The sequence below is a fragment of the Lathamus discolor genome, chromosome 2 (assembly GCF_037157495.1).
Source record: "Lathamus discolor isolate bLatDis1 chromosome 2, bLatDis1.hap1, whole genome shotgun sequence".
Classification (NCBI taxonomy): Eukaryota; Metazoa; Chordata; class Aves; order Psittaciformes; family Psittacidae; genus Lathamus; species Lathamus discolor.
This window is the reverse complement of record NC_088885.1, coordinates 99324614-99352042: the sequence shown is the minus strand read 5'-3', so window position 1 is coordinate 99352042 and position 27429 is coordinate 99324614. Positions and strand designations below refer to the sequence as shown.

The 27429-nt window shown below is 42.9% G+C and overlaps 1 protein-coding gene and 1 long non-coding RNA gene across 8 annotated transcripts in view; one reads left to right on the top strand and one right to left on the bottom strand.

Annotated features, from left to right (window-relative positions):
* The first annotated feature begins 3310 nt into the window (after positions 1-3310).
* Positions 3311-27429, top strand: LOC136008502 (uncharacterized). 7 transcript variants are annotated; one of them, XR_010610111.1, is made up of 6 exons: positions 3311-3736; positions 3836-4097; positions 17879-17983; positions 19688-23568; positions 24325-24407; positions 26960-27429. It is a non-coding gene; the product is annotated as an uncharacterized LOC136008502 (long non-coding RNA). The 7 variants fall into 7 exon arrangements; XR_010610109.1 differs by having other exon boundaries at positions 24325-27429; XR_010610106.1 differs by lacking the exons at positions 17879-17983; positions 24325-24407; positions 26960-27429 and adding an exon at positions 18175-18223 and having other exon boundaries at positions 19688-24222.
* ZNF516 (zinc finger protein 516) overlaps positions 16312-27429 on the bottom strand; it is a 128627-nt gene continuing 117509 nt past the window's right edge. Inside the window, exon 6 of the mRNA XM_065667872.1 lies at positions 16312-16506. Within this exon, the coding sequence (XP_065523944.1) occupies positions 16486-16506 (21 nt within the window). The 3' untranslated portion in view covers positions 16312-16485. The remainder of the gene's footprint in view (positions 16507-27429) is intronic.

The following is a 27429-nucleotide window of genomic DNA, read 5'->3' as shown; positions in this document are numbered from 1 at the left end:
AGATGTTTTTAGAAATCAGCCCTTTGAATATGAAAGTATATTTTGAAGCACTTATTATTCATTCTATCCACTCTAATAGGTAAATGTGCATTGCAGTGTGGGCACTAATGCTGATAATTCATATCATTTATCTGATAGATCGGGAGCCATTACGGCCTGTTGTGTAAATTCATATTTTGGCACTCTTTAAAAAGTGGATTATTATTGACCCAATAGACCGTAACAGCTCCAAAGAAGCCATTACTGTCTATTGTGTAAGTCCTTCATGGCGCATGTTTTATTGACCCTTTGGAGCCATCATGGTCTGTCTTGTCAATCCGGATGCAATGCGAGCGTATTAAGGCTGCCTGCGTAATATCCGTACAGAGCGGGAGTCGCATTATTGATGCGTGCCCCTACGAAATTACATTTTGAGCCACGTCAGCCAGCTGTTTTTTTCCTCAGGTTCCAAAACACCTATTGTTCTAGTTCACATCCTGAACTAGAGATGAGGGCTATGAAAATCGCCTGAAGAAAATGAAGCCATTACTCTTTTTTTCTTGAAAGAAAAAGAGTGAAAATCTGGCTCCCCTTCACCAGGACGAAAAGAGAAATGGCTGTGGATGGTCAAACTATCATATCTCTTCCCCATGACCCTCTCTCCTCTCCCAGCTGCACACAAATAGGACAGCACCTGTATAAAAGGAAATGTCCTCTCCTCCCTTCATGGCCCACAAAAGCTCCCTTGACAGACAGCAGGGTGGCTGTCTTTTCTGTGCAGGGAGAAGGCTGAGCAGGCTTTGCCTTGTGACCAACTTGCCCAAGGAGCAAGCAGGCTTGAACACAATGCTAGGTGAAAGTGTTCATGCACACTGTGTGCATGGAGGTGCCTTGATTTGAGGGCTTTAATGAGAAACAGAAGGGATAAAGTGAGGCCCCAGCTGAAATCTTGTCCTGAGGGAGTGCCTGCTGCTGCTTCCAGGCTCAAGATGCTGGTCTGGCCAGCCCTGCAAATCAAACTACTGCAAATCCTTACTGTCTAGCTAACCCCTCTGTAGGGGAGCAACAAAGTCTACCCTGAGCATGGCTTTGCCCAGCACATGTCCACGAAGATAAACACAGCTCACTGTCAGGAGCCCATTACCTGCAGACTGTCTCACTCCTTTTCTCCAATGAGTCCCAAACAAAAACCACACAGAAACCACACAACCTGAGCTGTCTCCAAAACAAAGTCTTCCTGAGGCCAGATCAAATTCAGCTGAACAGCCAGTGGGGCTAAGTTCAACCTGCAGCTGCCTAAATGCTGGAATTATTCCTACGCCTAGCATAATAAAGATCTAGTGTTGGCAGTGGTTGCTTGTCTTATACATTCATAAATATTTATCCAAATATTAATGAGCAGAAAAACAATTTATTTCTTTTTTTCCTAATTGTAACATCAATTCTAATATGTTTTGTTACTTAGTCACCTCACAAGTATATTGATTTTCTTATCCACCAATAGGTATTTAAATGTTTTACAAGTACATGCCAGGATCCTGAAATGAGAACTGTGTTTGGAACTTGTAGCAGGGCTGGTACTTTTAGATTTATTTAATTTTTTTCTTTGCTAACATTGGCAGAGTTATGTATTAAAAGTTCCACATAAAGGATAGGTAACGGTTTCATGTGATGTACATCTCTGAAGGCTTCTTCAGACCGTACACAAATGTACTTATGCATGTAAAATGCACAGCATGCTGCAGAAGAGCACTTGCTCCTACTGTTCCTCTACATACTTCTCTTTCTCTTTTCACATACATGAACACCCCCCACTTGTGCATAATATTGGCATAATTTATGATTTCCAGTTGCAAGGGTGGGTATCTAATTTCCAAGGCAGCATTTGAGAACTCTTCTTGAAATTTAGTTTCCACTTCAGCAGCCTGCTACAGCACATCCGGTTTAATGCATGCAGAGTCCCAGCAAAGTCAGCTACCTGCTTAGCCACCTTACTAAACCAAGGCGTCACTTTTGATAGATCTCAGCAACTTTTCATCACCCCCCTAGATAGTGAAAGATGCAGATAATCTGACCTTGCATAGTAACTGAAAACTTTTTCAGTGATATTACTTGTGACAGCTGTATATTTCCTCAGAGGGGAAGATAAAGCCTTAGGTCCATGCAATTCACTAAAAGCACACTTTATTAGTCCAGCATTTCCTTCTGTGGTGGAAATTTTATCAGATGCTCACCAACATTCTGCTGTGCATTAATGCCGGAGGACCACAACAAATAACCTCTGGTGATGATAACAATTTGGCATGAGACCTTCTTCCTGTGTAGATACCCATAAGCTTGCTAGGTATGTAAGGGAGATGGAGCTTCTCTGACATTTGTGGAATTACATCAGTGATCCAGGAGTCTCGTCTATTTTGGGCAGTCCCAAAATGACTCTCATTGTCCCTCTAAAAGAGGAAAGCAGGAGTTTTTGTTTGTTTTTTGCAGGGACATATTTTGCCATTTGCCTTTTATCCTGATGGGGGTTTATTTGCCATTATTCCAAAACAGATAATAAAAAGGTCTCCTGATTTTGAAAAGTATGCAAAATCCTTTTGCTTTCTCTAACGTAAATAAGAAGAGTTTAGGCAGATGTGATACCGATGAAGTTCATACACAGGATATAATGTTTACCAAATAAACACATTAATTTTATAAATGGTAGCTTTGCCTCTCTTCTAATTCACTTATTTTTAGAGCTGGGAATTGGTTTGTTCAGGGTAAGAACAGCAACCTCATCACCAGCTTCGGGAGAGTTATACCCAATACACACTGGTGTAAGCATCAGCAAAATTTCAATCCAGTATCCTGGCATAAGGGCTGCTTTCTTTCTCCTCCTGGATTTCTGAGACAAGGGACAATTGATAATGCTGCCAAACAAACTCCCTACAAGGAGAGGGCATGGGGGTGCAGCAGAGCTCAAAGTCCATGACAGCCAGGTCTCAGTTTAAGCCAGGAATGAGGACTGTGCCTTCTGGGTGGATTATGTACATCTTACTGGTGCCCATGTTAGCTGCAGGGAAGGGAGACAAGACCAGGCAGCTTCGTCTCAACACTGTAAAAAAACTGCACTCAGATATGTCCCCACTGCTACAGTTCAGATCAGAAAAATCCCCCAAAACCCTGCACTAACCACTGTCACGGTTTCTCAGGGTTATAGTAGAAACTCCCAGGGTCTCATACCCTTCTGGTTCAGTGCATAGCTTTATATATGCAAAAAAATACAAATGCTTACGGTCTGGATTTTAGTATTTGTATTGTAGTGTTCTGCTTCTGTTCACAAAACCACTGACAAGCGAGCCTTTGCCTAGCTCTCTCAGGGCACACGGCCGATGAGCTGCCTGAAACAGCAGGGCCACAGAGAAAAAAATACAACCAAAATGTTCAGCATCAGGATCACCTCACTCATAAACTCCTGACAGATTGAACACACCGGAGCTGGAATTACTGGAAAGATGATGATTTACCTTCAGACTTCCCAGCTGCAGCCGACTCCGAATCCTGCCACAAAAGGCAAACAAAACCCAAGAAAATATCTGATGACTTCGTGTTTTTCTATGACAACCGACATCATTTATGACCCATTATGTAATGACACGAGCATTATACATTGAAAAGCTGTCTTGAAAGACATTGTAAATAAACATTCCTGGTTTGCAAACAGGAAGCCAGAGATATTACTGTGGAAGCTGAGAGGATGGGGTTAGATTCTTGAAACGTGAGTGATTTGGTTTTTTTTCCTTCCATCTCTCCCAAACTCGTGGTGCAGTCATATTGCTACTAGCTAATGCATGTAATTTTCTCTCCACCCTTACAGCTAAAATACAACTTAAAAAAACATTAAAGAGAACAGCGATGGAATGACAGACTAGATAGGTACAAGATGAGAAATAAAAGTGGCAAAAAGATAAAATAGGAGATATAAACTATTTTGGACTACAGGGATTCAAACCAAGTATTGGAAGAGTCTAACCTCCAACACTGGACGATTGCAGTGACTTCAGCAGAAGGCACAAAATCACCAAGAATAAATATTCTCCCGGGGAAGCATCTTCAAATTCCACACACTGCATAAGCAGGTATGTTCTGCACCATGTAGGGGGAGGTTCTTCAAATACATGTAGTCCTCCTAGCAATCAGAATTGTACAAAGAGAGGTAATAGTTCATGTTAGCCTAAATATTGATGGAAAAAAACAGGGTTTGGGGTTTAAAATTCTTTCTTAGGACTGAGATGAGGAACAAGCTTAGAGCTAGGTTTTGCAGCCTCTCTTTCAGACCTGAGTGGATTTTGAACTGTATTTCTCACTCCAGTAACTATTTCTCTACAAACCCTGCTCAGCTCCTACCCTTAAGCCATTACAACTACTACAGCACTACTAACTACCTGCCCTTAGCTTGAGGGAAGCAAATTCCTGACAGCAATAGGTTGAAACTGGCTGAATTGCACTCTTCTCACCGCAGCAGCCTGCGCAGGGGGCTACACAGCCGACTCCAGCACAGCCCCTAGGGTCCAGTGAAGCATGGCCTGCCAGCTGACACAGCAGTCAGAGGAGGGCTCACCACCAGCTTCCACCAGAGAAGGATCAGACCCTTTCTCCTTTTGATGTATTTTAAAGCATCACTTTTTTTCTATGCTAACTGCTCATAACAGTTGCCCAGACCAGGCATCGAATAAACACTGGCTTTTATATCCCGGCACTAGTGTTACTGTGAAGGAAGTGTTCAGTCAAACAATACCACTGAAGAAAATCTTTTCTCCTACTGATGCCATGTGACAATTTTTTATTATTTTTTCCTCTAACCTGAATTTCTAACCCATTTTAAACCTGCCATTTTTTCACACATTAATGGGAAGATTTTTTTTCCTTCCTCCTTTCTCTGCCTTTTTCCCCCCCTTCAGTAGATCAACTTTAAATGCAATAGTGTGCTCATCCTGAGTGACCCTGCCTGCTGGGAGTAATTGTCTAGAGGAGAATAGAAGAATCTAAGAGCTTTTGTGCAAGGGAATAGAGAAGACAGACTTTATTATGATTCTGAATCGTAAGCTCGCTCTCTTTCCCCCCACCACCCCATCCTTTCTCTCTCTCCCTTTCTTTCCTTTTTTTTTGGGGGGGGGGGGGGGGAGGTTTAACAGCTGTTTCCCATCACAACCGGTGTTTGAAAGACACAGCAAAATTGAGTGTATCAGTATCACAATTAGTTTCACAGGCGGCTAATAACTTACTTGCCAGCCATGCCTGATTTAATCAGGACAGTCCTGATTTATGGTTGTTTGTCCCAGTGTCCGATTTTCTCTGCCAGCTCCATCACAAGGAGATGCATGCAGCCCGCTTCTGTGCTCTGTCAGGGCCACCGGTTCACTAGGGTGGGCTTGCTGCACCAGAGGGGAAAAAGGAGGAGGCGGCTCAAATGAGAAGTCTGGAGCCCTCTAACACAACTCAGGAAACATATTCTTCTTTCTGTGATAAACAGAGCGGCTCACACTGGTGGAGGCGTGCCAGGCTGACTTGCGGAGGCTTGTACATTTATCAAGGTATCTCACAGTGGCCTGCTACCCCCCTCTTCCCTTGTGACCTGGAGGAACCTCCTGGGTTAGGGTCAAAAGGTGATTTTAGCAGCACATTATCTCAAGCCTGCAAGGCCCCAAGCTGCTGTGAGTGAGTCTTCTGTCAATGGTGCCAAATTACGCGTGGCTCATTTTTGCAAAGTGATCTACTGCTGCTGCTCACTGGGGACAGAGCTGAGACCATCCAACTCATTTTTCTTAGGACTGCAAGCTGGTCTGGAGTAAGTCCCAGCAGCGAGAGCCAGGCTCATGCCTTTCTCATTCAGCAACTCCTTGTAGCAGAAAAAAACCTGTCCATGAGAAGCTATTTAACGGATCGGTTGTAGTACTTAAAAGATGAGATCTGAGGTAGTCTTGCATATGGATGAAAAAGGGAGGAAAAAAAAAAGAAAAGGAGAAAATAGGTTTTGTTTGTTGGAGGCTTTTGGCTAGGCTGCTGCACCACAGTTCCCCCCTCTTAAAGGAAACAGGCAAATCATTTCCTTGAAGAACACAGAAATGTGAGCAAAGCTGTGCTATAAATAGGCATCTGAACTGACACCTGCACGGCCCTTCAGGGTGGATTTCCCTGCAGCCACCTGCAGATTACTCCAGTGTTCTCCTTCACATCTCTCTGCTAGGTTCTCTTTGCTGGGATGGTTACAGACTGGAGCAGTGACTAAGCCACTGCTGAGCTGAGCCCATTGACCATTGCTGTCCCATCTTCACCTTGGGCTCCCCAAAAAGCAGCAAGTTAAAAGGTCCATCTGTATCTGCTGTTTTTCTGTCATCTTTTGGTTTGGTTTGGATTTGCCTATATTTCTGAAGGGGAGAGAAAGTTGAGGTCCAAATCCACATCTGCAGTTCCTCCGTGCCACAGCAACAATAACCCTCAGGGATGTCTAATCACAAGAGCTATAGCACGTTCATGTCAAAGGGAGCCTGTGCATCGTGATTAAGAGTGTTTTCAACCTGCAAATGGAGGTTTTCTACTTTAGACTGAAAGATTGTCATGGAAAATCCCTCATGTCACCTGTTTTTAAAGATGTGTGTTACACTCCTATAGTTAGCTCTGAAATGTGAAAGACAAGATGGGCCTTGTCATCACAGTCTTAAGTCAGGGATATAGAAATCTCAGGCTCCCAGTTTGCAAGTGGAGATGCAGGCTGACACGTTGCACCTTCCTTATATGTGCTGAGGGGTCACGCTGAAAGGGCATCACTTAGGGTTGCCACCCAGTCCTGGTCCTTGACCTGAGGAGCTTTAGTTTGGGTACAAGGCAACAATCTCACTGGGAGGCTTGAAAGACGGAGGGTGTTTTTGGGTTTTTTCCTCTTTTCTTACCTTATGGAGAGAGTTGGTAATGCATGACAGAGAACACACAGCTATTGAAAGCATAACAGCTAGTCAAGCTACAGGAAGGGGTACTGACTATTTCCTCAGATGACAAAACACAAACAGAGGCCACAGCACACATTTTCCGCTAGCTGGAGGAGTCGAATCTGCATTTGCAAGCCCCTAAGGAGCAAGAATTGGAGCATCTCAGTTGCCGATTTCACTTAATTTCAAAGAGTTTCAGAATGCAAATTTGCATTCAGGTTTTCCAGCTCAATAAAAGACATCTTGCACAATACCTTTTACAGGAGGTATTCACGCCGCTTCAGCTGGAACACTTCCCTCCACCTCTTGGGTTTCCCATCAGCCATTTCTAGAGGGGCTTCCCTTCAGTATGGAGACATGGTGATTTGCCCTACAGCAGGGACCAGTCTCTCTCTATGGTCCCCAATGAGCGTCTTCAGCCTTTCCCAGCAGCCTCTGGAGGGGCCTCGTGCTGTTCTTTGTTTCAAGCTAAAGAGGACGAGCTGTCTGGAAACCTTACCTGAAGCAGCAACCTCATTTTTAGGTTTTCCAGTACTGAGCTTAGGTCCTAAAGTAGAACCTAGGTCTAGCATGTCGTTACAAGCAGGTATCCAAGCTCATGGTTTTCAGTGCTAACTTCTCCATCTTCTCTCAGAAGGAGCCATCATTGTTTTCTCATCAAAGGTGGCAGAAAGGGGGACTGGAGCTGCAGCAACTCCAGTAAGAAATCTGAACTTGGGATTACTTCTTGCCATTCTTTTTTCTTCCTCTGTTTACACAAAAGGCAGACCATGTTCAATGGTATCAGCACAACCCAACCATGATACTCATTGAGCAGTTAACACACATGCAGATACAAAGAGAAAAAGAAAAAGTGACAGTCTATCCATCTCACTTGGCATGTTTATATGTCCTTCTTAACCATAAAAAAGAAGCCTGTTTACAAAGCGGAGTGTCGGTAACATTGTGTAAAGGAACACTTATCTGAGAAACTTTGATCTCCTTCTGAAGCACCATTACTCTGAGACAGAACGGCTAATGGCTCTTTGGGTGGGAGAGAAAGTTTTCAACAGGAAAAGAAGGAAGTTTATTGTGCTATCTAGTGGACACATTTAGAAAATTCTCCTCCTTGGAATAAGTCACTGGCAGCCTTAACCCACATCATGCAGGCTGCCGAATGGGGGGGAAATAACAAGGCATTGAGGCCTCCTGTAATGGGATAGCGGGGAAGTTGTTACTCTAGTGCAGGCCTGCTATCTCGCTCATTTAAGTAATGGACGTATTAATGGAGCTGAGAGCTAAACCAGACACATAGCCTGCCTATTGGAGCTAACGTTTTCCATTTACTGACTCTGGGACACATTTTACAATACTGATTCACGTATCTAGGTCCTACTTGAGTGAGTAATCATACTGGCTTTGAAAGCACAAGCAGAACATTGGCCTCAACAACGGGTGTAAAAATCCACTGCCAGGAAGAGTGGTGGGATCAGATCCTAAAGCATCTAGTGATGAGTTATCATTAAGTATAAAAATACGAATGCCTTTTTTTAAGGGACTGAGGATTTCTGAGATCCAGAAAGTGGGTTGAAAAGCACACATAAGACTCAGGTAGATTTGAGGGCAGAAATTCCACAAGAACAACATCATTTACTCCACTGCCTTTGTAAAAACAGCACAAAACCTTGTCCAAACCCTTTTGTGATTCCTAATTTCAAGCTTGCCAGATATCCCTAAGACGCTGAGGTTCACTTGATGCTTCACCACAGGCAAAGATTTGGGCACCTCCGATCCTTCCTGCAAACATATTGCTCTAAAATGTTTGTTAAAATGCGCTGTCAAATCAAAACTTAATAGCACAGACCTTCCTCACAAACATAAACGGCACCTCCAGAGGCTCACACATCACTGCTCTCTGCTTGCATCTGTCCTGCTGCTCTCCATTTTATTTCTCCTTGCTGCTGCTTGCACTTTTCAACTTCTCATATCTGTCGCTGAGTCCTTCACTCGGAGGCCACCGAAATCCTTGGGAGCCCATCCAATACCTGCCACCAGCTCCAGGCCCCACCGCAGCAATCCTGCCCTGCAAGCACCAAACGCTCCCTCCAAGGCACTGAACAACTTCATTAACTAATCTTGTTAAAAATACTCCATCACTAGCAGGCCTTTGAACACTGGCATCTATTGTATAAACGTGTACTTCTCTTATAAACATTCCTGGGGAGGCAATATAGAGATAGGCTGGAGCTGTCTTTTGCGAGTTGCTTGGCCTGTTGAAACAATTAGCTTGCAAGGCAGACTTTAAAAGATGAGGGGTTTGTGCCCGCAAAAGAAAAGCAGCGGCTTCAAAAGAGTGTGATTTATGCGAAAGGGAGGGAAAAAATAAAAGGAAGCAGAATAGTCAGGCTCATTGAGTTTCCATCCTGTAGTTTCCTTATTTTGCTAGGCTGTGAAAGACCACGGCCAGGCTCTATAGAGAGTGCACGTTTGAACCCAGAGTTGCTAATGACTGGTACGGCAGCCACGAAAGTTCAATTTATGCCTTTCTCCTTCCGAAAAAAAACACGGTGTTCACAAGCCACCGTATTTTTTGGTGAGAGATAAATAAGGCAACTGTTATTGCAGGGTGTTTAAAATAGATAATACCCCATTTGGAAGCCAAGATGAAGTGCCCTTCTATCTGGCATAGCCTTGAAACATTTACGGAAAGCCTTTTAATGGAGATTTAGTGCATGTGTAATAATAACACAGAATTTGATACCCTCTAGGAAAAAACTGCCTGACCCTCCCTTAACAACCACAATTACCACACAACTAGTTATACCTGAAGTTAATAAACCCGAATTAAGGTTATGAACAAACTTCATTAACCAGCAGGAGCACGTGTCTTCTCCCGCATGTGACTGTCCCGCGAGAACCAAAGCCCCTGTGTTTATCCCTAAGTTTACCTTTCCTGGGGCACGCAGCCAACCCCAAAAGCTCTGGCAAGTGACTGAGATGTACTGGGGGCAAGCCAAAAAAATACGGACATAAAATAAAATTAAAAAATAAATGAATGAAATAAAATCAAACAAAACAACAACAACAAAAATTAAAAAACTAAAATAAAAAAATAAAATAAATGAAAATAGCATAAAATAAAATAAAAAAATCATAAAATTTAAAAATGAACAGGTACAATAAATGATAGAATAAATAAAATAAAATAAATAAAACAAAAATCCATAAAATACTACAAAATTAAATAACATAAAATGAAATGAAATGGAAACAAATCAAAACTAAAATAGAATAAAATAAGATTTATAAATACAAAATTAAAATAAAAGAAATTAAACTAAAAGAAAAACAAAATTAGAACAAAGCAAAACTAACCTAACCTAACAAGAACAAAACTAAAATAGAATAAAATAAAATTTTTAAATAATTTATTAATAAAGGAATGGACTACGCTAAACTGTACCGAAATGATATAAATGAAACTAAAAGAAAAGTAGCATTAAACTAAGCTAAAGTGAAGTGAAACTAAATGAAATGTAATGAAACGAGATAGCACAACACAACATAAAGGTCTCTTTCCTACCCCCCCCCCCCCCGGTGGGTTGCGCTGCCCGGTCTCTTTCCTACCTCCCCCCCCGCGGTGGGTTGCGCTGCCCCGGAGACCTCCCCGGCTACGACCAGCGCTGCGGAGGGGGGGGCGGTCGGAGGCGGCGCGGAGCTGGGAGAAGGAGACGGGCGCAGCCGAGCGGCGCGGGCGACACCTTGTGGCCGCAGGCGGCACCACCGCCCCCTGCGCCCCCTGCCGCCTCCGCCAGTGCCCGGGCGCAGGAGGCCGCGGCTCCGCGGGCAGCGGGGGTACCGGTTAAATGAGCGCTGCGGGAAGGACGTGACTTCAAAACCGCTCCGGGTGCAGGCGAGGCAGGCAGCGCTTCACACTAGGCAGCTGCGGGCACTTCACAGGAAGGTGGCTCTTCCCGTTGTCAGCAGGACTGCAAGGTGGGCGAGCCTGGGAGAGGGGGAGAAGTTCACCTTCCTCACCCCTTGCTCCTTGCAGAAGCCTGGTTTTGACACAAACCGCTTCAGAAAGCAGGAGCCTGATGCTCCAGCCCAGTGCGAGTCTGTGTCGGATGTCCTCACGGGGAGATGCTTTATTCAGATGGAGGAGGTGATGATGAGACAGCGTTCTTTGGGCCAACAGAATTACAATGCGTGTGGTTTGGGCCTCTGCGAGCCTGTCTTCAATTACTGTTGTTTATTTTGGTGCTTCCCCAAGCCTTTCAGATACAGTACCTTCACTCATGTTTTTGTTCTTTCAGGAACAGGCATGAGAATCCAAAAATACAGTCCTTGCCCGACAGTGCATCCCTGTGCCAAAAAGGCCAAAGCAATTGTAATTGCTGTCAGAAAGGAGCTTTCAACAGGCCCCTAGAGCAGAGACAGTGAAGAATAAAACCAATCTTTCTCTTCCTTGGCCTCTAAAATGCCTCTAAACTTTGCTCCACTGGCAGAGAAAGGCCAGCTGTGGGAAGGGCATGCTGTGGGCTCACCACCTCTGCTGACAGACCTCCTGCTTATGAAGCTCTTTGGTGTTTCCACCTGCTCCCTAACCAGAGATAGTAAATACAAACGAAATAGCAAAAAGCTTTGTAACATAGCTGCTCTCACAGGTAGGAAAGGGGGCAAGATGCTTTGTGCTCCAAACGATATGTTAAATTTGAATCATAGAACAGTTAGGGTTGGAAAGAACCTTAAGATCATCAAGTTCCAACCCCCCTGCCATGGGCAGGGACACCTCACACTAAACCATCCCACACAAGGCTTCATCCAACCTGGCCTTGAACGCTACCAGGGATGGAGCACTCACAGCCTCCCTGGGCAATCCATTCCAGTGCCTCACCACCCTCACAGGAAAGAACTTCTTCATTATCTCCAACCTAAACTTAAACATTTTGTGCATAATGGCAAGGTTCCCATTAGCCTCTCCCCCTGCTGAAAACCATAGGAAAATTTGGGGTTCCTGAACATAGGTTCCTAGCATTATTTTAGGTGCCATGGTCTTTCCAAAATATCTTCATGACCTGAAAGAGATGGCATCCAGGCTGCAGGAGACCCACATCTTTCCAGAGAAGTGGCTGATTGTCAGGTGGGAGAGTCAAGACTACCCTGGAACAGCACTAGAAATGGATGTTTAGGCAACTTTATTTCACACATGTATCCACCTTTTTTGCTCATACCTCTTAGGTACAGACTCTCAAGTCTGAGGCCTTTTAAACATCCTCAGCATATAGCCAAAAAGAACAGGGGTGGAAGATCACCAAGAATCAGATTGTATTTGAATTAGGGCAAGCGTGGGCTAGGAAGTTGCTGGAGCTACTCTGGTGGTTGCTGCAGCTCTGAGCTTATACTCCAAGACTTCAGCACAGATTTGGCCTGCAACAGGAAAGTCTTCACCCCAGGTTTAAAACCTGCTGCCATTAACCTAGAACTGACCTTATTGAGTTGGTGGAAGGAGCATACCCAGTTCCTGGCCCATCCAAACCTCATCTCAAGTGGTGGACAGCAGAAGGTTATCCACCACCAGCTGTAACCAGGCCAGACAGGACACCCAGTGTCCATACAAACCCTCTTATTACCTCTCTGTTGTTAGACAGATTTTGAGGACAGAAAGGAAGTCCTTTTCACTCCAGCACAATGTATGTTGAGATGACTGAAATTGGAAACAAGGTCACAAAACTGAAACATAATGAAGAGAATTTATAGGTATGGCCTTTCAGAACAGAGCTCTCCTCTTAAGGTACAATGTCTAGGTGTATAATGGGAAAGCCATCTCATCTTCAGATCAGTGTAGAGAAATTGAGTATCTTCTTAGGAAACATGGCTTTCTTCGTGGCTCACCCCTCAATCTGAAGAAATATCTTCAACAAGAACCTAAATCAACAGATTCATAGAAAAAAAGACCATTTTTAAGCCTATTAGGAGCCACTGCACCTTTTTTCTCCTCCTCCATGTGGTTCTGCTTAAAGCTGGAAGCCTGGTGCAGGGAATAATGCAACTACAGCTTTATTTCTTTCTCCCAGAGGAAAGAGGATTCTTTCTTATCATGGTAGTTCAGCTTCACCTGAAATATGGTTCACTCCTCCTGCAACATAAATGGAGCAAGAAGACTTTCAAACCTCCCTCACAGATTTGATTCAAATAACACTTTTTCTGTTAGCTGCAATGCTTCATAATCATGCATCTTAAAAAATTAATGATTATATCAAACCTATACATATATAATTTAACATAAAATGATAACACCATAGTTAGCAGGTTGCCTCCAGCACAACAAAGAAGCCACGCATGACACAAAAATATTCTGAATTACAAAGGTGGGAATAGATGCTCTTGTATTGAAAGCAATTTAATTGAGGGGACTCTTATACCTTATACTCTTATACCCTTGCTGTACACATGTTAAATACATTTTTATAGATTCATAGAATCACAGAATGGTTTGTGTTGGAAGGGACCTTAAAGATCATCCAGTTCCAACCCCCCTGTCATGGGCAGGGACACTTTCCACTCGGACCGGGTTGCTCAAAGCCCTGTCTAACCTGGCCTTGAACATTGCTAGGGATGAGGCCTCCATAACTTCTCAAACAATGGTGACATTTCAGAAAGGAAAAGTTATGCACCATATTTTGCGAGGTACAAATGAAACCACAGCCATTCCTTTGTGAGTAGGTACAGCCTAGAATTTAGCAGGATATAAAGGCAGCCCTAGTTCTATGGTTAAGAAAAATTTTACCACTTCTTCTCTCTCATTTAAGTTTCATGTAATTAAACATGCTAACAGAAAAAAATAATCGTCCTTTATCAAATTGAGAGTTAAGCCCTGAGTCAAAACCATAACCTCCAGCATGTTCAAAGCTGAAAGTTCAATCTGCCTGACATTTTGTCTTTTAACACATGCCATCGTAACCCCAAATTAAAGGCAGCACTTATATTGCACCAAGCTAAATCACACACACTTCAGAAACTTTGGCATGTAAAAGAAGCACAAGGCAACATAAAGATGGTGTCAGACCAAATTTTCAGCCTTCTTTTCTTGGTGTTTTGAATTTTACTCAGACAGTCAAGGTTATATACATTTCATGGTTTAATTTCTGTTATTCCCTAAGGCACTGGTGCATATTTACCCACTAACTATACTAACTCCTTTGAAACAAAATAATTTGTAATAGGCATATTATGATCCTTTCAGATGTATTGTGATCTAATCACTAGGCACGTATGTAGGAAATCTAAAATCCTTTCAAGACTTTTACCTTGAGACAGTCTAAGAATGCACAATTCATAAGCACATGGTGATCCATTGGTAAGGTGATCCATTCTCCAAAGCCAGAAAATATATATAATAAAGTTAATTGAACATCAGCCATCTTTCAAAACCTAATTGCACTTCTTGCTAAGAAAAAAGGGTTGCAGAAATGTTTTTGTAAATCAAAGGCATATTTGAACTGTAGGCACACAGAGAAGTGGGAAAAGTCAGGTTTGGCTGGATTGTCACTTAGGGATGATTTTGAGTTTATAGATATAAATCAGCCTCTAAGTGTGAATTAAAGGGTGTTTTCTCCCTGTTGATAGCCAAACTTCAGGGGTTTGTTGCCTCAAAATCTGAAGACTGCCTTATCACTGTATCATGTATCAAAACCTCTTTTTGGTAGTTTGATTTGTTTTCCTATGAGTTGGGTGAACTCTCAAGCAGGTCCTACCCCTGTTCAGTGGAGCTGTATCAGCATAACAGTCATGGCACAAGTCAATGTAGACATGGTCCTGAGTTCCTCAGCTTGGGGATGTCCATCTTGAGGTATTTTCTAGTATCTTAAATAAATAAACTGTGTGTCATTTAAAGGGTCACTCTATAGTGGTGTCAGATTATCAGCCTAAGCAAAGGACCTTACTCCTTCTGATGTCAATGAGAGTTTTTCCTGTCTTCTTCAGTAGAGAGTAATAGGGACTTCATTAAACTTTTATTAAAGTCCATTGAAACTTGGATGGACTTTGGGTAAAACCTTCAGAGACAAAATTAAATAGATAGATAGATTAGATAGATAGATAGATAGATAGGTACATAGATAGATATATAGATAGATAGACAGACAGACAAATACAGACAAACCAGCAAGTTTTTGGCTGGGATTTGAACTTTAATTACAGATAGGTGCTTCTAGGTTAAACACATAAGCAAATGTTCTCCTCCCTCTTCTCCTCCTTCTGTGCAGCCCAGTGGGATAGGGCATAGCCTAACCTTACTCTGGTTTCTGTTTTCAGCTGCTGAGGGACAGTGAACAGATCAGGAAGCCTGTTATTCCAAATCTGAAATTCCAAGTGCATTACTTGTTCAAATTAAGCCATGTGATACTGTTTTAGTTCATTGATTTGACAACTGTGACATTTAAAACAATGTTTCTGATACAGAAACTGCTGGAAAAGCAAATGAAAAATGTCCCAAAAGCAAACCGTTGTGGAAAGTAAGCACAGCTGGATCCTAATTCTTTAATAAATTGGTATGAATATTCCCAGACCAGATTTTCAGTATTTAGCCGTGTTTTTAAACTGCAAGACTTCTGAACTTGCTTGACACCTGGAAAACATACTATCCTCACTCTCTCCCTTAACTGAGTATTTCAAGAACTTTTCCTTGTCTGCACAAAAACAAAGCCTCTTAAGTTCAAGCGTGATCATCCCTTTTTTTTAACTATAAAGTTCAAACCTACAATACACAGAACTTTGAAATTATTTAAGCTTCTAATGGCACAAATGTTTGTTTTCTGAGATTTTTCAAAACTACCAAAGCAACTTGAAGCACCCCAAAGGTGCCTTTTACTTTTGTTATTATCTACTTGCCTCTCTACTTTCTTCCCATCTCCTGTCTTCTCTTGTCCCACTGTCTCCATTGCCAACCTTTTTTTCCTTTATTTTCCTCCAAATGCCAGACTAAGGAACACTTCACTTCTGTCTGCTTTCCCAACCTGTATCTCAGCAAGCTGACCTTACCTTTGCTGGATTTCCAAGACCATTAAAATACAGGCAAACAGTCAGTGAGAGATATTGGTGTAAGTAGCAACAGTCTAGTGTACCCAAAAGGTGCAAGGGCACCATGAAAATAGAGCACAAAAAAAATAAATAAAAGAAGCGATGCTTTCATCCCTCCTAGGTGAAGGAAAAGATTGCCATGGAAGCTCAGTTTTCCCACTCTCTCCTTGCCCAATTTGTTGGCCATCCTTCTCTTCCTTCCCCACTCATCCATGAGGAGTTGAAAAGGGCAGAACCCAAGCAGCACGAAATGGGAATGAGACTTGTAAAGACAATGAAACAGAATGAATAGACATAGGTAAAATAATCCTAAAACAATGACAGCTCTCTTTATTGTAAAAACCGAGATGATAAAACGGATAGTAAAACTTTTAATCGCCTCTTTACCGCGCTGTGCAAGACTGCTGCTGTCAGGGTCCTGCAGTCAAGCTGTGGCCAGGCTGAGCAGGGTTTTTAGAGCTTCATTCTTCATCTGCAGACTTCAGGAATGAAAGGATTGTTCCTAGGAGAGGAAGTTAAAATTTAAATTGCCCAATTTCTTCCTTAGGCTGGCATAAATCAAAAGTATCAATTGAGTTAGGCTGGTTGGAAAGAGCTGAAAGTCTGGCCTGTAATCTTTAAAAGAAAATGCATTTCTATTGTACATTACTAGAAAATTAACTTCTTCTTTCCTTTTTTTTTTTTTTTCCCTCCATAAGACAACCATAAGAAAGGAGGAGAAAAATAAAAAGTTCAAAGTACAGTACTATGTCCCATGGCCTCTTTTTGGAGCACTAGTCAGACATCAATCTTAAAGTAAGGCCCTCCAAGGCTGCAAAGGACCTCAGCTTTAAAGGGATCCCAAAATTATGGCCACAAGCCCAGGGTCATAACAGATGACCAGGAAGAAAGGGCAGACTTCCACCACAAACCTGTCAAACTTGAAACATTTCCATTAAGCAATTCAAGTTAAACTTGTCATCCCTTTTTGAGTTTTATCCTGGCTCTACTCAGCTGGCCTGTAGTTGTGCCAGAAGATTTCGGTAAGTGAGGGGCAGGAAAGCTTGAATCAAACCCTTCCAATTTTAGATACAGATCATCTGTGGAGCCCTGTCAGAGTGTGGACTCTGGGGAGACTAGCTCTTCATTTGCCTTTTATAATTTTCCCCTCTACATTTGTTTCAAAACCACAATCTTTCTCCTCTTTTAGTCTTGGATACATTTCATGACCTGAATGCTGGCTGCCACTCCTGCTGACTGACTGATAAAGCCTGCATCTATTTCTAAATTAAAGCTGAGAGTAGACTACAGCATATCTGAGCCAGGCTGGGATGAGAAGAATGCTTGAATGAGAGGGATGGTTGTGGTAGAGAAGGGGCAAGTCAGAGATTTAGGCTCTATGCTTGTTCCCAGGCTGGTGATTTGGGACAGACCACTCTGCCCTTTACCAATAAAAGAGGAACAAAATTACCCCTCTCCCTGCTGCAACACTGCTCCATGGCACAGCAGCAAGGGAAAGAGAAGAAGGATCTGTTTGGAGCATCCATCCATCCATCCACCCTATAGGTTCTGGAGCCCACACCCCAGCATTATGCCCAGGCCATGGTGCACCATCCCAGTAGAAGCCCTCCTGGGAGCACAGGGCATTCCAGACTGCCACTGTACATCAGACAGAGGTGGCAGGCAAACTAAGATGGATTTGAAACCTCTCCTCCTAACATGGGTGGGGGAGATTAAAACAAATGGGCAACAGGCTGGCTAATAGCAGTGGTACAGTCACTGGCAATCGCACTTGTAATAGAGTCAGCCTTGGAGCGAGCTCAAGGAGTGGTGATGTTACTTCATTCTTAGTAATGATCAGTGTCAAATAATATTTGTCTGCTGAATGCCTGCAGGTCCTTGTCAAGGATCAGGCCCCCGCTATGGTTGTCCCTGCATACACCCTAATAAAAAAGCTGCCATCATCCAGAGCTTGAAATTGAAGCACAAGTCAAAAGACAGTAAGTGAATTCTGCAAAGAAACAGGTGAACCCCAGGGTAAGAATGAGACAAATGTGTGATGGCATGGCCTGCAAGTGGCCAAAGAGTTACATGCAAGAGGATGAGAAATGCAGCTATTTCTGTTAATTTGAAGAGTCCCTTGGACAGTCTATCCAAGTTAAAGTTGCCAGGTCTTTTGATGCTTTTTCAGAGTTGAAGTCCCCCTCCTGGTATGCAGCTGTCAGGGAGGCAGGAAAGAGGTAAGCCTCTCTCTCTTGGTGATAAGAAGTGAATGTGGGAGCAGCAATGTTGATACCTAAGGCTAACTCTGCGTATGCTCCATTTGAACTGCATCTTCCAGAAGCCAAACCAGACTTTCCAGGCAGCTAATAAAAGGGATTTGTCTTCTGTAAAAACTGGCTGCTGCCAAATGACCACTGTAGGCTGAGCAAACAGTCCTTCCGAAAGCTCATGCTCTTCAGAAAATAATGATGGTTTTGCTGTCTCTGCTGACCAGCTCTATACTGAAATGGGAAAGGCTCCATACATGTAATAGGAGCTCAGAGACTATGGTAATGAGTATGGTATAAAAAATGACAGATAGGTGGATGGACAGATCTCTCTTTATCATTTCTCTGAGCCATCCAATTTCCCCAGGCACGGAGTACACCCCAGAGATTTGGGTTTAAGGCAGAGAAAGCTTTACACGATGAATTGAGTGTTGTGTAAATATGTAAATAAAGAATAGCTCTTTAATTTTTTATGAGGAGTGCATTTTAAAGCCCTGCTTTGGCCTCCTTACTCAGGCAAAATTGCCACCTAACAAAATGGCAGTCATACCTGAACAAACGTAACTATGATCTGCACATAAAGCACCTTTATTAAAAATTAACTAACGAAAAAAACATTTGGATAATATTAAAAAACAGCAAAAAAACTTGTGCTGAACATCAGGAGAAAGATTCCTAGGGTATGAAGTACACCATGTTGTGGAAGAAGGTCTTCATAGGCCACATGCTGCACACTCACATGCTCAAATCCCAAATAATCTGGTTTTGCACAGGGAGTGTCAGAGCTGCCCTACTGCCATGCATGACATGTCTCAGGGCAGTCTGTGCACAGCAGTGTGTAGTGGTGGCACCGTAAAGGGCCAAGCTTTCCAGCAGCAAGAATGGCACCTAAGCATCCTGAAGATGCTGGGCCTTTGATGCACTTATTGGGCAGAACTGCCAGGGAAACCTGAGGCGGGGTTTAGCACACAAGATCCCAAACTGGAAGCTGCAGTACCACCATGCCAGCAGAGGGAAGCAGAAAGCTAATCCCCCCACAGCACATCAAACATACAGCCTGCACCTCGACATGCTACCTCAGGGATTTCTGACGTGACCCTAGGTTTGTGGTTAAGTATACCCTGTACAACTGGTTTCCTCTTCCATGACAGTGTCTCCACACAGTCCCTCTGTTGGCATTGTGATAAGGGGCTCAGTTTTCCAGCTGCGTGGTAGAGCCAGCACACTTCTGCCTGCATGCCTGCCCCATCCTGGTCTGGCCTTACACGGTGAAATTAGGAAGGCAAGGGGGCCCCAAAAGCAATAAAAGACACACTGCAAGTGATTTACATGGAGGGTGGCTAAGGCAAAGCCATGTACCTGACTGGTAACAATCCTGAGCTGGCAGGAGCACAGACAAGATGTCCACTCATAATCACTCTTTTCCCCCTCCAGGATCTCCAGCAAGATGTGAAAAGTTTCACTAACTGATTACCACCATTCAAAGGAAATCTCTTTTTCAGAGCTCTGGTTCTGCTTGTATTTAAGAAAAAAAAAATCTCAGAACTGTTCTCCTGCAAGAAGTGTAAATATCATCCACAAGGAGAGACTCTGACATTAAAAACGTCCTTGTTGTGTTCATACCACCAAAGACACAGTGTTCTGCCTAACTAAAGGTCACAAAACAGCAGAAATTTGAATGCTTCTATGAGCAATCCAAGAGATTTCACATAAAGCCTGTAACCCATCCAGTAAACACATATACACACATACATATAGATAGATGTTTATATTCACACACATACATATAATGAAGGTGGAAATGTTTCTTTTAATAACATGACCTTGCTGTTTGGTACCACTGTTTAAGAAAGGGGTTGTTAGTGAAGTCAGCGGAAGTGAAGCAGTGTTTGTTAAGACAGGGAAAACACCCTTTCCTCCCTTTTTCAGCTGAAACCCTTACATACCATCCACACTCTTGCAGTGTTTAGGTGTAAATAACACCCGGTGTGTACAAAGCTCCCCCTTTCATATTCATTACTGTCATAGCTTTGAAAGGAAAATAGCAGAGGTCATTTATTAGAGGTTACTTTTCATGCAAAACACCCTGTGGTTGCTGTCATTCAGAACTACTTAGTCTACGCCCTCAGTCATATATTAGCAGGGCTTCAGGTCATAACCTTTAGTGGCATTTGGAATCCCAGAACCTCTGATTAGTGCAGGATTTACATATTCTCCAGTAAAAAATGCTCAGCTATAGAAATGCATGAAGTGTTGTAAATTTTTTTGGCCTTTTGTCTGGAATACATATGAACTCTGCATTCAAAGGAGGGTGCATTAAACTATATTTGTTTATCATGTTATAACTCCTCTATTAATGTGGCAACAGTTAACCCACTGAAGACAAACTGCCCTTTCAAAACGGACTCGTAATTGAGCACAAAGAGGAGGTGCACGCTGGTGCAATTAATAGGTTCAGATTACAAGAGCCAACTGTTAGTGCTTCTTGAGGCCTGTTACATTTTTATCAGAGAAGTAGCCATGCTATACCAAGTTTGATTTAATGGTCTTTGCTGGGATACATATCATGAAAGTTTACTGGAAAGTGAAAGAATACCAGAGTCGTTGCTTTGGAAGATAGCAGCAAGGTGCAACCTATCAAGTACTTTCTGGGTTTTAATATGGCAGAAATATCATTCATTTGGGATAAAGGATCAATACATGTTATTTTTTTTGCTGCTGGAATTTGGAAATAAAGCTAAATTACACTGTTCTTCTGACAGAAATGTCATTTACAAGCATTAGCATGACTAATTGGTTGATTTAGCTCAGCAGGGAGGATTTGTCAAACAATACTAAGCTGGTTTCCCAGATATTTGAGTAGTTGGGGTTTTCTTCTACATTCTCATGTATTTCAAGAAAAAAACATTTTTAAAAGGTATAACATTCACGGTGCATGACTAGAATCACTCATGATTGAGAGGACCTCAACCAAACTGAAGTTTTCTAAGTCATACACAGTGAGACACCATCTATGTTTTTTTCAGGTTGGTTATGACTCTCTTGCCTGGACATGAATTCTAACAGCATTCTAATTCTAATAAAAGTGGTAGCCTGGTGCAGCCGGGGCTTCTTTGTACCATCACAGAGCTTCGCCAGGGTGTCCCGACCTTTGAGTCAAATGAAATTCCAGCCAGAAGAACATTTAGCCTGTGGTCTTCCTGCTGAGGTAGTTAATTTGGATGTCAGTGAGTGCCAGTGAGTACACAGCAGCTGGGATACTTGACAAGGGTATTTTCCACACACACATTTTGACCTTGAGTGGTTATATGTCCCCTCTAGCTAAAGCTGGAGACATTTTCACCATAAGTTTTCCAAAATAAATATTTAGGGTCTATCTCCTTACACTAAATGAATACATGACCATGCATATAAGCTGGTGGACATCTTTAGTCCCCAGTTCCTTTCAACTTAATCCAACTGAGAGATGACACTTAGAAGTCAGTCTCAAAATCCTTTGTTCAAAGAGCAACCTCAACCACCTCCCTGCCAAATCCAGGGTAATTTCTGGATGTCTCAGTGTTTCATAACTCAGATATGAAAGGAACTCCTTGATGCCCTGCAAATACCAATGAGACACAAGCTGGAGGGATGCTCCTTGCATGGGCAGAGCTTTGGCAGGCTGATCCGTGGTCAACAAAGAGGGCATCACTGCTGCAGGTCTATGACATGTCTTAACATCCAAACAGCTGTCCAGTTCTGTAGCTGCTCCTAGACCTGCCTGCAGCAAGTGGAGAATGACTGGATGGCCTGGCCTCCTGAGTATAGAACTCGGTTTTTGATGTCACAGCTGTGCAATGTTTCTGGAAGAAGGAGGTCGAGCATTTAAATATGTCTCCTGGTTTAAATTAAACTCAGCTATAAAGGGCAGAGAGACTCCATATTCAGGTGATTTGCTGCAATGGCTTGGAACCAACCCACCCTCCAGGGGTGCAGAAGGACACAATCTCACCTTTAAACTGCCAGCGATGGGGCAAGACTGCAAACACATGAACTGTATCTCAAGTGATAGTAAACTTGACTTTTTCAATTCAAGAAAGTATTTCAAGGCATTAGGGGCTGAAACACAGAACACAGATCTAGTTATACCCCAGCCTGACCCTTTGGCTCTTTTTTACCACAGAGAAGCAGGTCCTTTTCAATCATAAGAGACATCAAAAAGCCTATCTTTGACAGGCAGATGGCTGAAATACCTACCTAGGAAATGTGATTTTCCTGCAACACCAGGTTCTGGCATGGGTATCTTCATTGATCAGGCTTCATAAGCCCCCAGGGCTACCAAACTCAGCAGGATAGAATCACATGTGCACCATCTTATTTTACCTTTCACATATCCAAGTGTACAGCAGAACCAGAGGAAAAGCAGATGGCAATTTCCATTCTGCAGGATCAGAAAAGTGTATGACGCTGAGCCAACAATCACATGAGCTCAGGAGCAAAGCTGAGGACATTTCCTATGGGAAGCTGAGGTGGAGAATGATCCACTACAGGACACACTGAAAATAGCATCAAGGGTCTAGCCATGTCTCCTATGCATGTTTTGAAATCCCAAAGTGCTACCAGTTCTCCAACACTGCACTCAGAAGTTGTAGGAGGCAGGACACTGTCAAGTGAATGTGACTCAAGAAAGGACTACTGCCACTCTCATCCAGATGTGACGCTGCCCCAACACACATTAGTACTTAGAGTGAACAACATATAAAAAGTGAATCAGTAGGTGTCGAGGTTGCTCTCCAGGGACACAGAGGAGAGGTGGTTTTCTGGGCTTTCATGGGATTTCATAAAACACTCATCAATCCTCCCCTGATGATGAAAGAAGCTTCATACATTGGACAGTGCTCACCACCCACAGAATAAGAGCCCTGGGGGACATATCAAGGGTAAGGAAGGATTAATAATGGGAAGCAATGAAAAGTAATAGGGAAAAGAAAGTAAGAAGCAGTAAAAGACATGGAGAATGGGATCAAAGCAGTAAAAACCACTTTGAAAGAAAACTTTCTCACATGGTTGGTTGAAAATAGATGGCATATGGACACCTCTTAACTCATTATAGCTGTTTGTCAGGGCAAGTAAGGCAGCTAGCCTGCAGATACCTCTGAGCCCACAACTTCTGACTGCCTGCTGCATGCACATTTATTCACAGTTCAAATGGTCAAAGGGAGCACCACTCCAGAACAGATATTTTTTTGGAATATGAAAAAGGAGAACTGGACTGACACCACAAACTCTGTTCCATATGGGCCGGTGATGGAAAAGATGACTAGCTCCAACCATTTGTAAGAGAATTTGCTTTCTTCTACTAGTTAAGCTGTTAATCCTCATTCATCGAAGCTTTGACACTAACTTTAGGCTGTTGGACACCAACAGGTCTCTACCTTCAGTTAATCTGGAACACAAATGTTTTGCTAAAATGAGACCCAAGAAAACCACCTGTTTACATAGAAGTCAGGGAATGCTTCATGACCAGCATCAGTGAGGGAAGTCTGAATCCCATGTTGTATGGTTACAAATTGCATTTAAAAAATGAATTTAATTTAGAAATCATTTTATTAATATAAATACTGTATTTGTTATCTCTCCCTTAAGTAAATCCTCTGAGATTAAACTATTTTCCTCAAAACCTAGCTACATAAAACTACAATATTCACAAGCATACTTGATATATGGTTCAAGTTTAAACTGAAGATAATAAGTAAATTCAAGAGTTGATCAGTCCCAGCTGCTGAATGGGAGGAGTCATCGTTGAGGTCAGAGAACAGTTGCCACCGGTTTCCTACCATGTCCCATCAGTTACTCATGCAGTTTTGATGTCCCCGACACCCACTGTGATTTCGTTAGATGAGACGTTTTGAGCTTCTGTTGGAACTTGAATGTGAATCACATGTTCTCAACTAAATCAGGAAATAAAATTAAACACAATTTTGATCAGCTTTCTACCCCGAGTGAAAGTTTTGTGTTTGTATGTGCAGACACATACATCTCCATATATGTATCCAGTTTTTAATGGATTATTCTGATTGTCTGCCCTCCAGCTGCAGCACACTCACTGTATTTAAGATTGCTGTGACCTTCCGCCGTATAGGAGAGTGTGACTGAAAGAACAGAAGACACATCCGTATGTTCTCCCCAGTGCCTTTCCCTCCTCTGCTTCAGCACTCCCCCACATCCTGACACTTGCTCAGACAAGAAGGTCTGCTATTTTTCCCACTTCACAGGTTAACACAGTTTATTACACCACCATTCTTCAAAATTCACCACCCCTGCCCATGTTTGCAGTGCCGGTGCACTACGGCACCTTCAAATATAACTCTTCTGTCTTGGGTGCTTGTGCATTGACCTTATCAACTTCCCTTGGAATGATAGTCATAAACAGCAATTTAAACACCAGATTTATTTAAAACTGAAGTGATCAAGTGAGTACAGCACGACCAGGGCTCAGGGAACATGGTTTTTATCCCTGGTTCTCCCTCTGACTGACTATTAAGACTTCAGGCAAGTTGCTGAGTTTCTCTGTGCTTATATTCAGGGCTCAGACACGTCTCCCTCTAAACTTCACAGCTCCAGAGACAAGGACTGTCTTTTAGTCCAGATCTGTAAAATGAGTGGCACAGTAAGGCCTTGTTAGTAGCTGGGATCTGTAGGTATTATGGCAATATCACAAATGCTGCTAACATTTTATAATCAAGTAACTGCACTGCAAATGCATTTAGCGCCCGACAGTCAAATAACGTAATAGGTCCCTGCCCCATAATCAAGGTTAGATTTCTCTTAAAACAATAGCACTAAAGAAGGCATTGGAGTGTGGAGACTAGAGCAGGCTTCGCGATACTTGTCTGGCTTACACAAGCATTTTCTGCTTTCCATCTGAGCTGTCACTGCTTGACTTGCCCTCCCAACAGGCCACACACTGAGCAGTGGCTGACCTGACCTGCCTGTGAGGATGGTGAGCTCAAGCTCATGGTAACCCCAGGGCTTTTGGTCATCCCCGTGTGTGGGCAGCAAGGGTGCTTCTGCCTGAAAAAGGTGTTGTGTAGACATATTTGTACTCAGCAGACGGCTGAGAGTGAAGCTGCTCAACAGAGCAGGTTCTGGCATAGTTAAACAAATGGAGATAGGGGAGAGGAAATCACCATCTCCTAAACTGGTCACAATACTGCGTCCAGGGAGGATTCTGCTCTCCCCCTTCTTGCAAAGAGGAGGTTGAAGTAGCTACGCAAACATCTACCGACCTCACTTCAAGACAGAAATCTGCAGCAGAGACAAAGTAGGTGACAAACACCAGAGGTATGATTTCTCAGATAGACAGATGTATTTGTAATTTCTAGGCTGTAGAGCAGAACTGGGACCTAAACAATTTGTGTGCATTGATTTTTGCACTAGACTCAAGCTGTTCAGTTCACCTCTGACATCTCTTAGCAGAAATTTTTTAAGACTATCATGTGACACGAAGTGAAAAATCCCTGTTGAGCTTTCTCTATCACAAGTGTCTGCACCTCTCTGAACTTTCCCAGTAAACCATCCATGAGAAACACAATAATGCCACTTTAAGTCATTGTCTCATTTTCCAGCTGTTGGTAATGGACACACTGTGCCTTAGCCTGTAATGAAAAAACTGAAACCATGCTCTCTGTGTTTATTGGCCTCTGCTCTTTTGAAGTGGGTCACGACATCTACACCAAAATAGGTCTTCTTTGGCTACAGCTGGAAAAAATGCAGCAGTAAAACACTTAGCTGAAATAGATTATTTTTTTGTGAGAGGTGAGAAGAATTATTTTTTTGTAAAATCCCATAAATGAAATAGTGCCTCTTTATGATTTTTAAGTACTAAAGATTTATAAGGAGAAGCAAAAAAAACCCCACTCAGTTCAATACTGGGTTTAGTCTTTCTGTATCACAGACTGAAAATGCCTTAGATATTTCAGTTGTAGGCGCTGCTTAGTGAAATATCTTCCAAAGTGGTAGGGTTGAGTTGGGTTGGGGTTTTTTTTGAAGGCGAGATGTGAGAACCAAGGAAACCCATCCAGAACAATGTATTTACACACTGTGTATGAGCAAACCAGTGCTGCTGGGATTGAGACTGCTTGGTGAAGATTAAGGAAAAGGCTATAGCCGTCAGCAGGGAGGGTCTCTTTTGTCTGCTCCTGAGAGTCTCACACATTGCCATAAATGACCATCTGAAGCCTTTTCCAGAAGGACAATCCTCGACTAATGGGCAGCTGAGATAGAGGGTGGCATTTCAAAACCAGGCGGTGGGATGGCCCCAGCTTGGGGACTCCAGCAACTATACGGCTGATGGGAGAACCCCTCACCCCGGTTACTGGGTCACACATGTGACAGCCCTAAATGTTACCAGTAAAGAACTCTCTGTTTCAGCGAGCCAACATTTGATATAATGAAGATGGTTTTGCTGTGCCCATCTCTGCTCCAGGCTGCATGTCCAATGGCCCTTGCTGGAAGCCCCCCATACCATCTAGAACCATCTTGAAGGCATGTTACCCACCAGAGTTACCCCCTGCAAACACTGTGCTGCTGATGCCTCTTTGTTTCGCTGCTCACAAGCCCAAAGCATGCAAAGAAAACCTTTCCAACTCCTATTCAAAAGCAAACAATGACAATACCCAGGAATCACTCCTTTTGTTTTCCTGTTATTTTACCCATCACAATCAGGCTGACCAGGAGGTGGGGAAGGAAGAGAGAGCAGCAGATGTTTCCAAAGCTGTCTGGCCAAGCTGTCTGGAAGATGTTTCACATCTGGGAGGGAAACCATTCATGTATGCACTGCAGCAGTTACTTAATCCCTACACCCACAGAAAATTGGAGAGGACCACAAAGGCTGAGGCAGTTCTGTTTGTTCCTACTGAAAGCCCCTGTTCTGGCAACCCAACATTGAGCTGAGGCTGAGATGTACAGTTTCCTTCTTACCTTGCCTCTCTCTCCACTCCCTCACCCCCAATTTAAACTGGAAACCACTCAAATGCTTTTCTTAGGCCTGCAAATCTAATTCTTTCTAGGTTTAGGTTGTTGGTTGGGTTTTTTTTCACATGAAAATGCCCGGTTCTGTGTAACATATGGCTTTTATAAAGGTGGCTGTGTATTAAGGCAAAAGAGAAAACGAAAGAATAAAGTTTATTATTTTA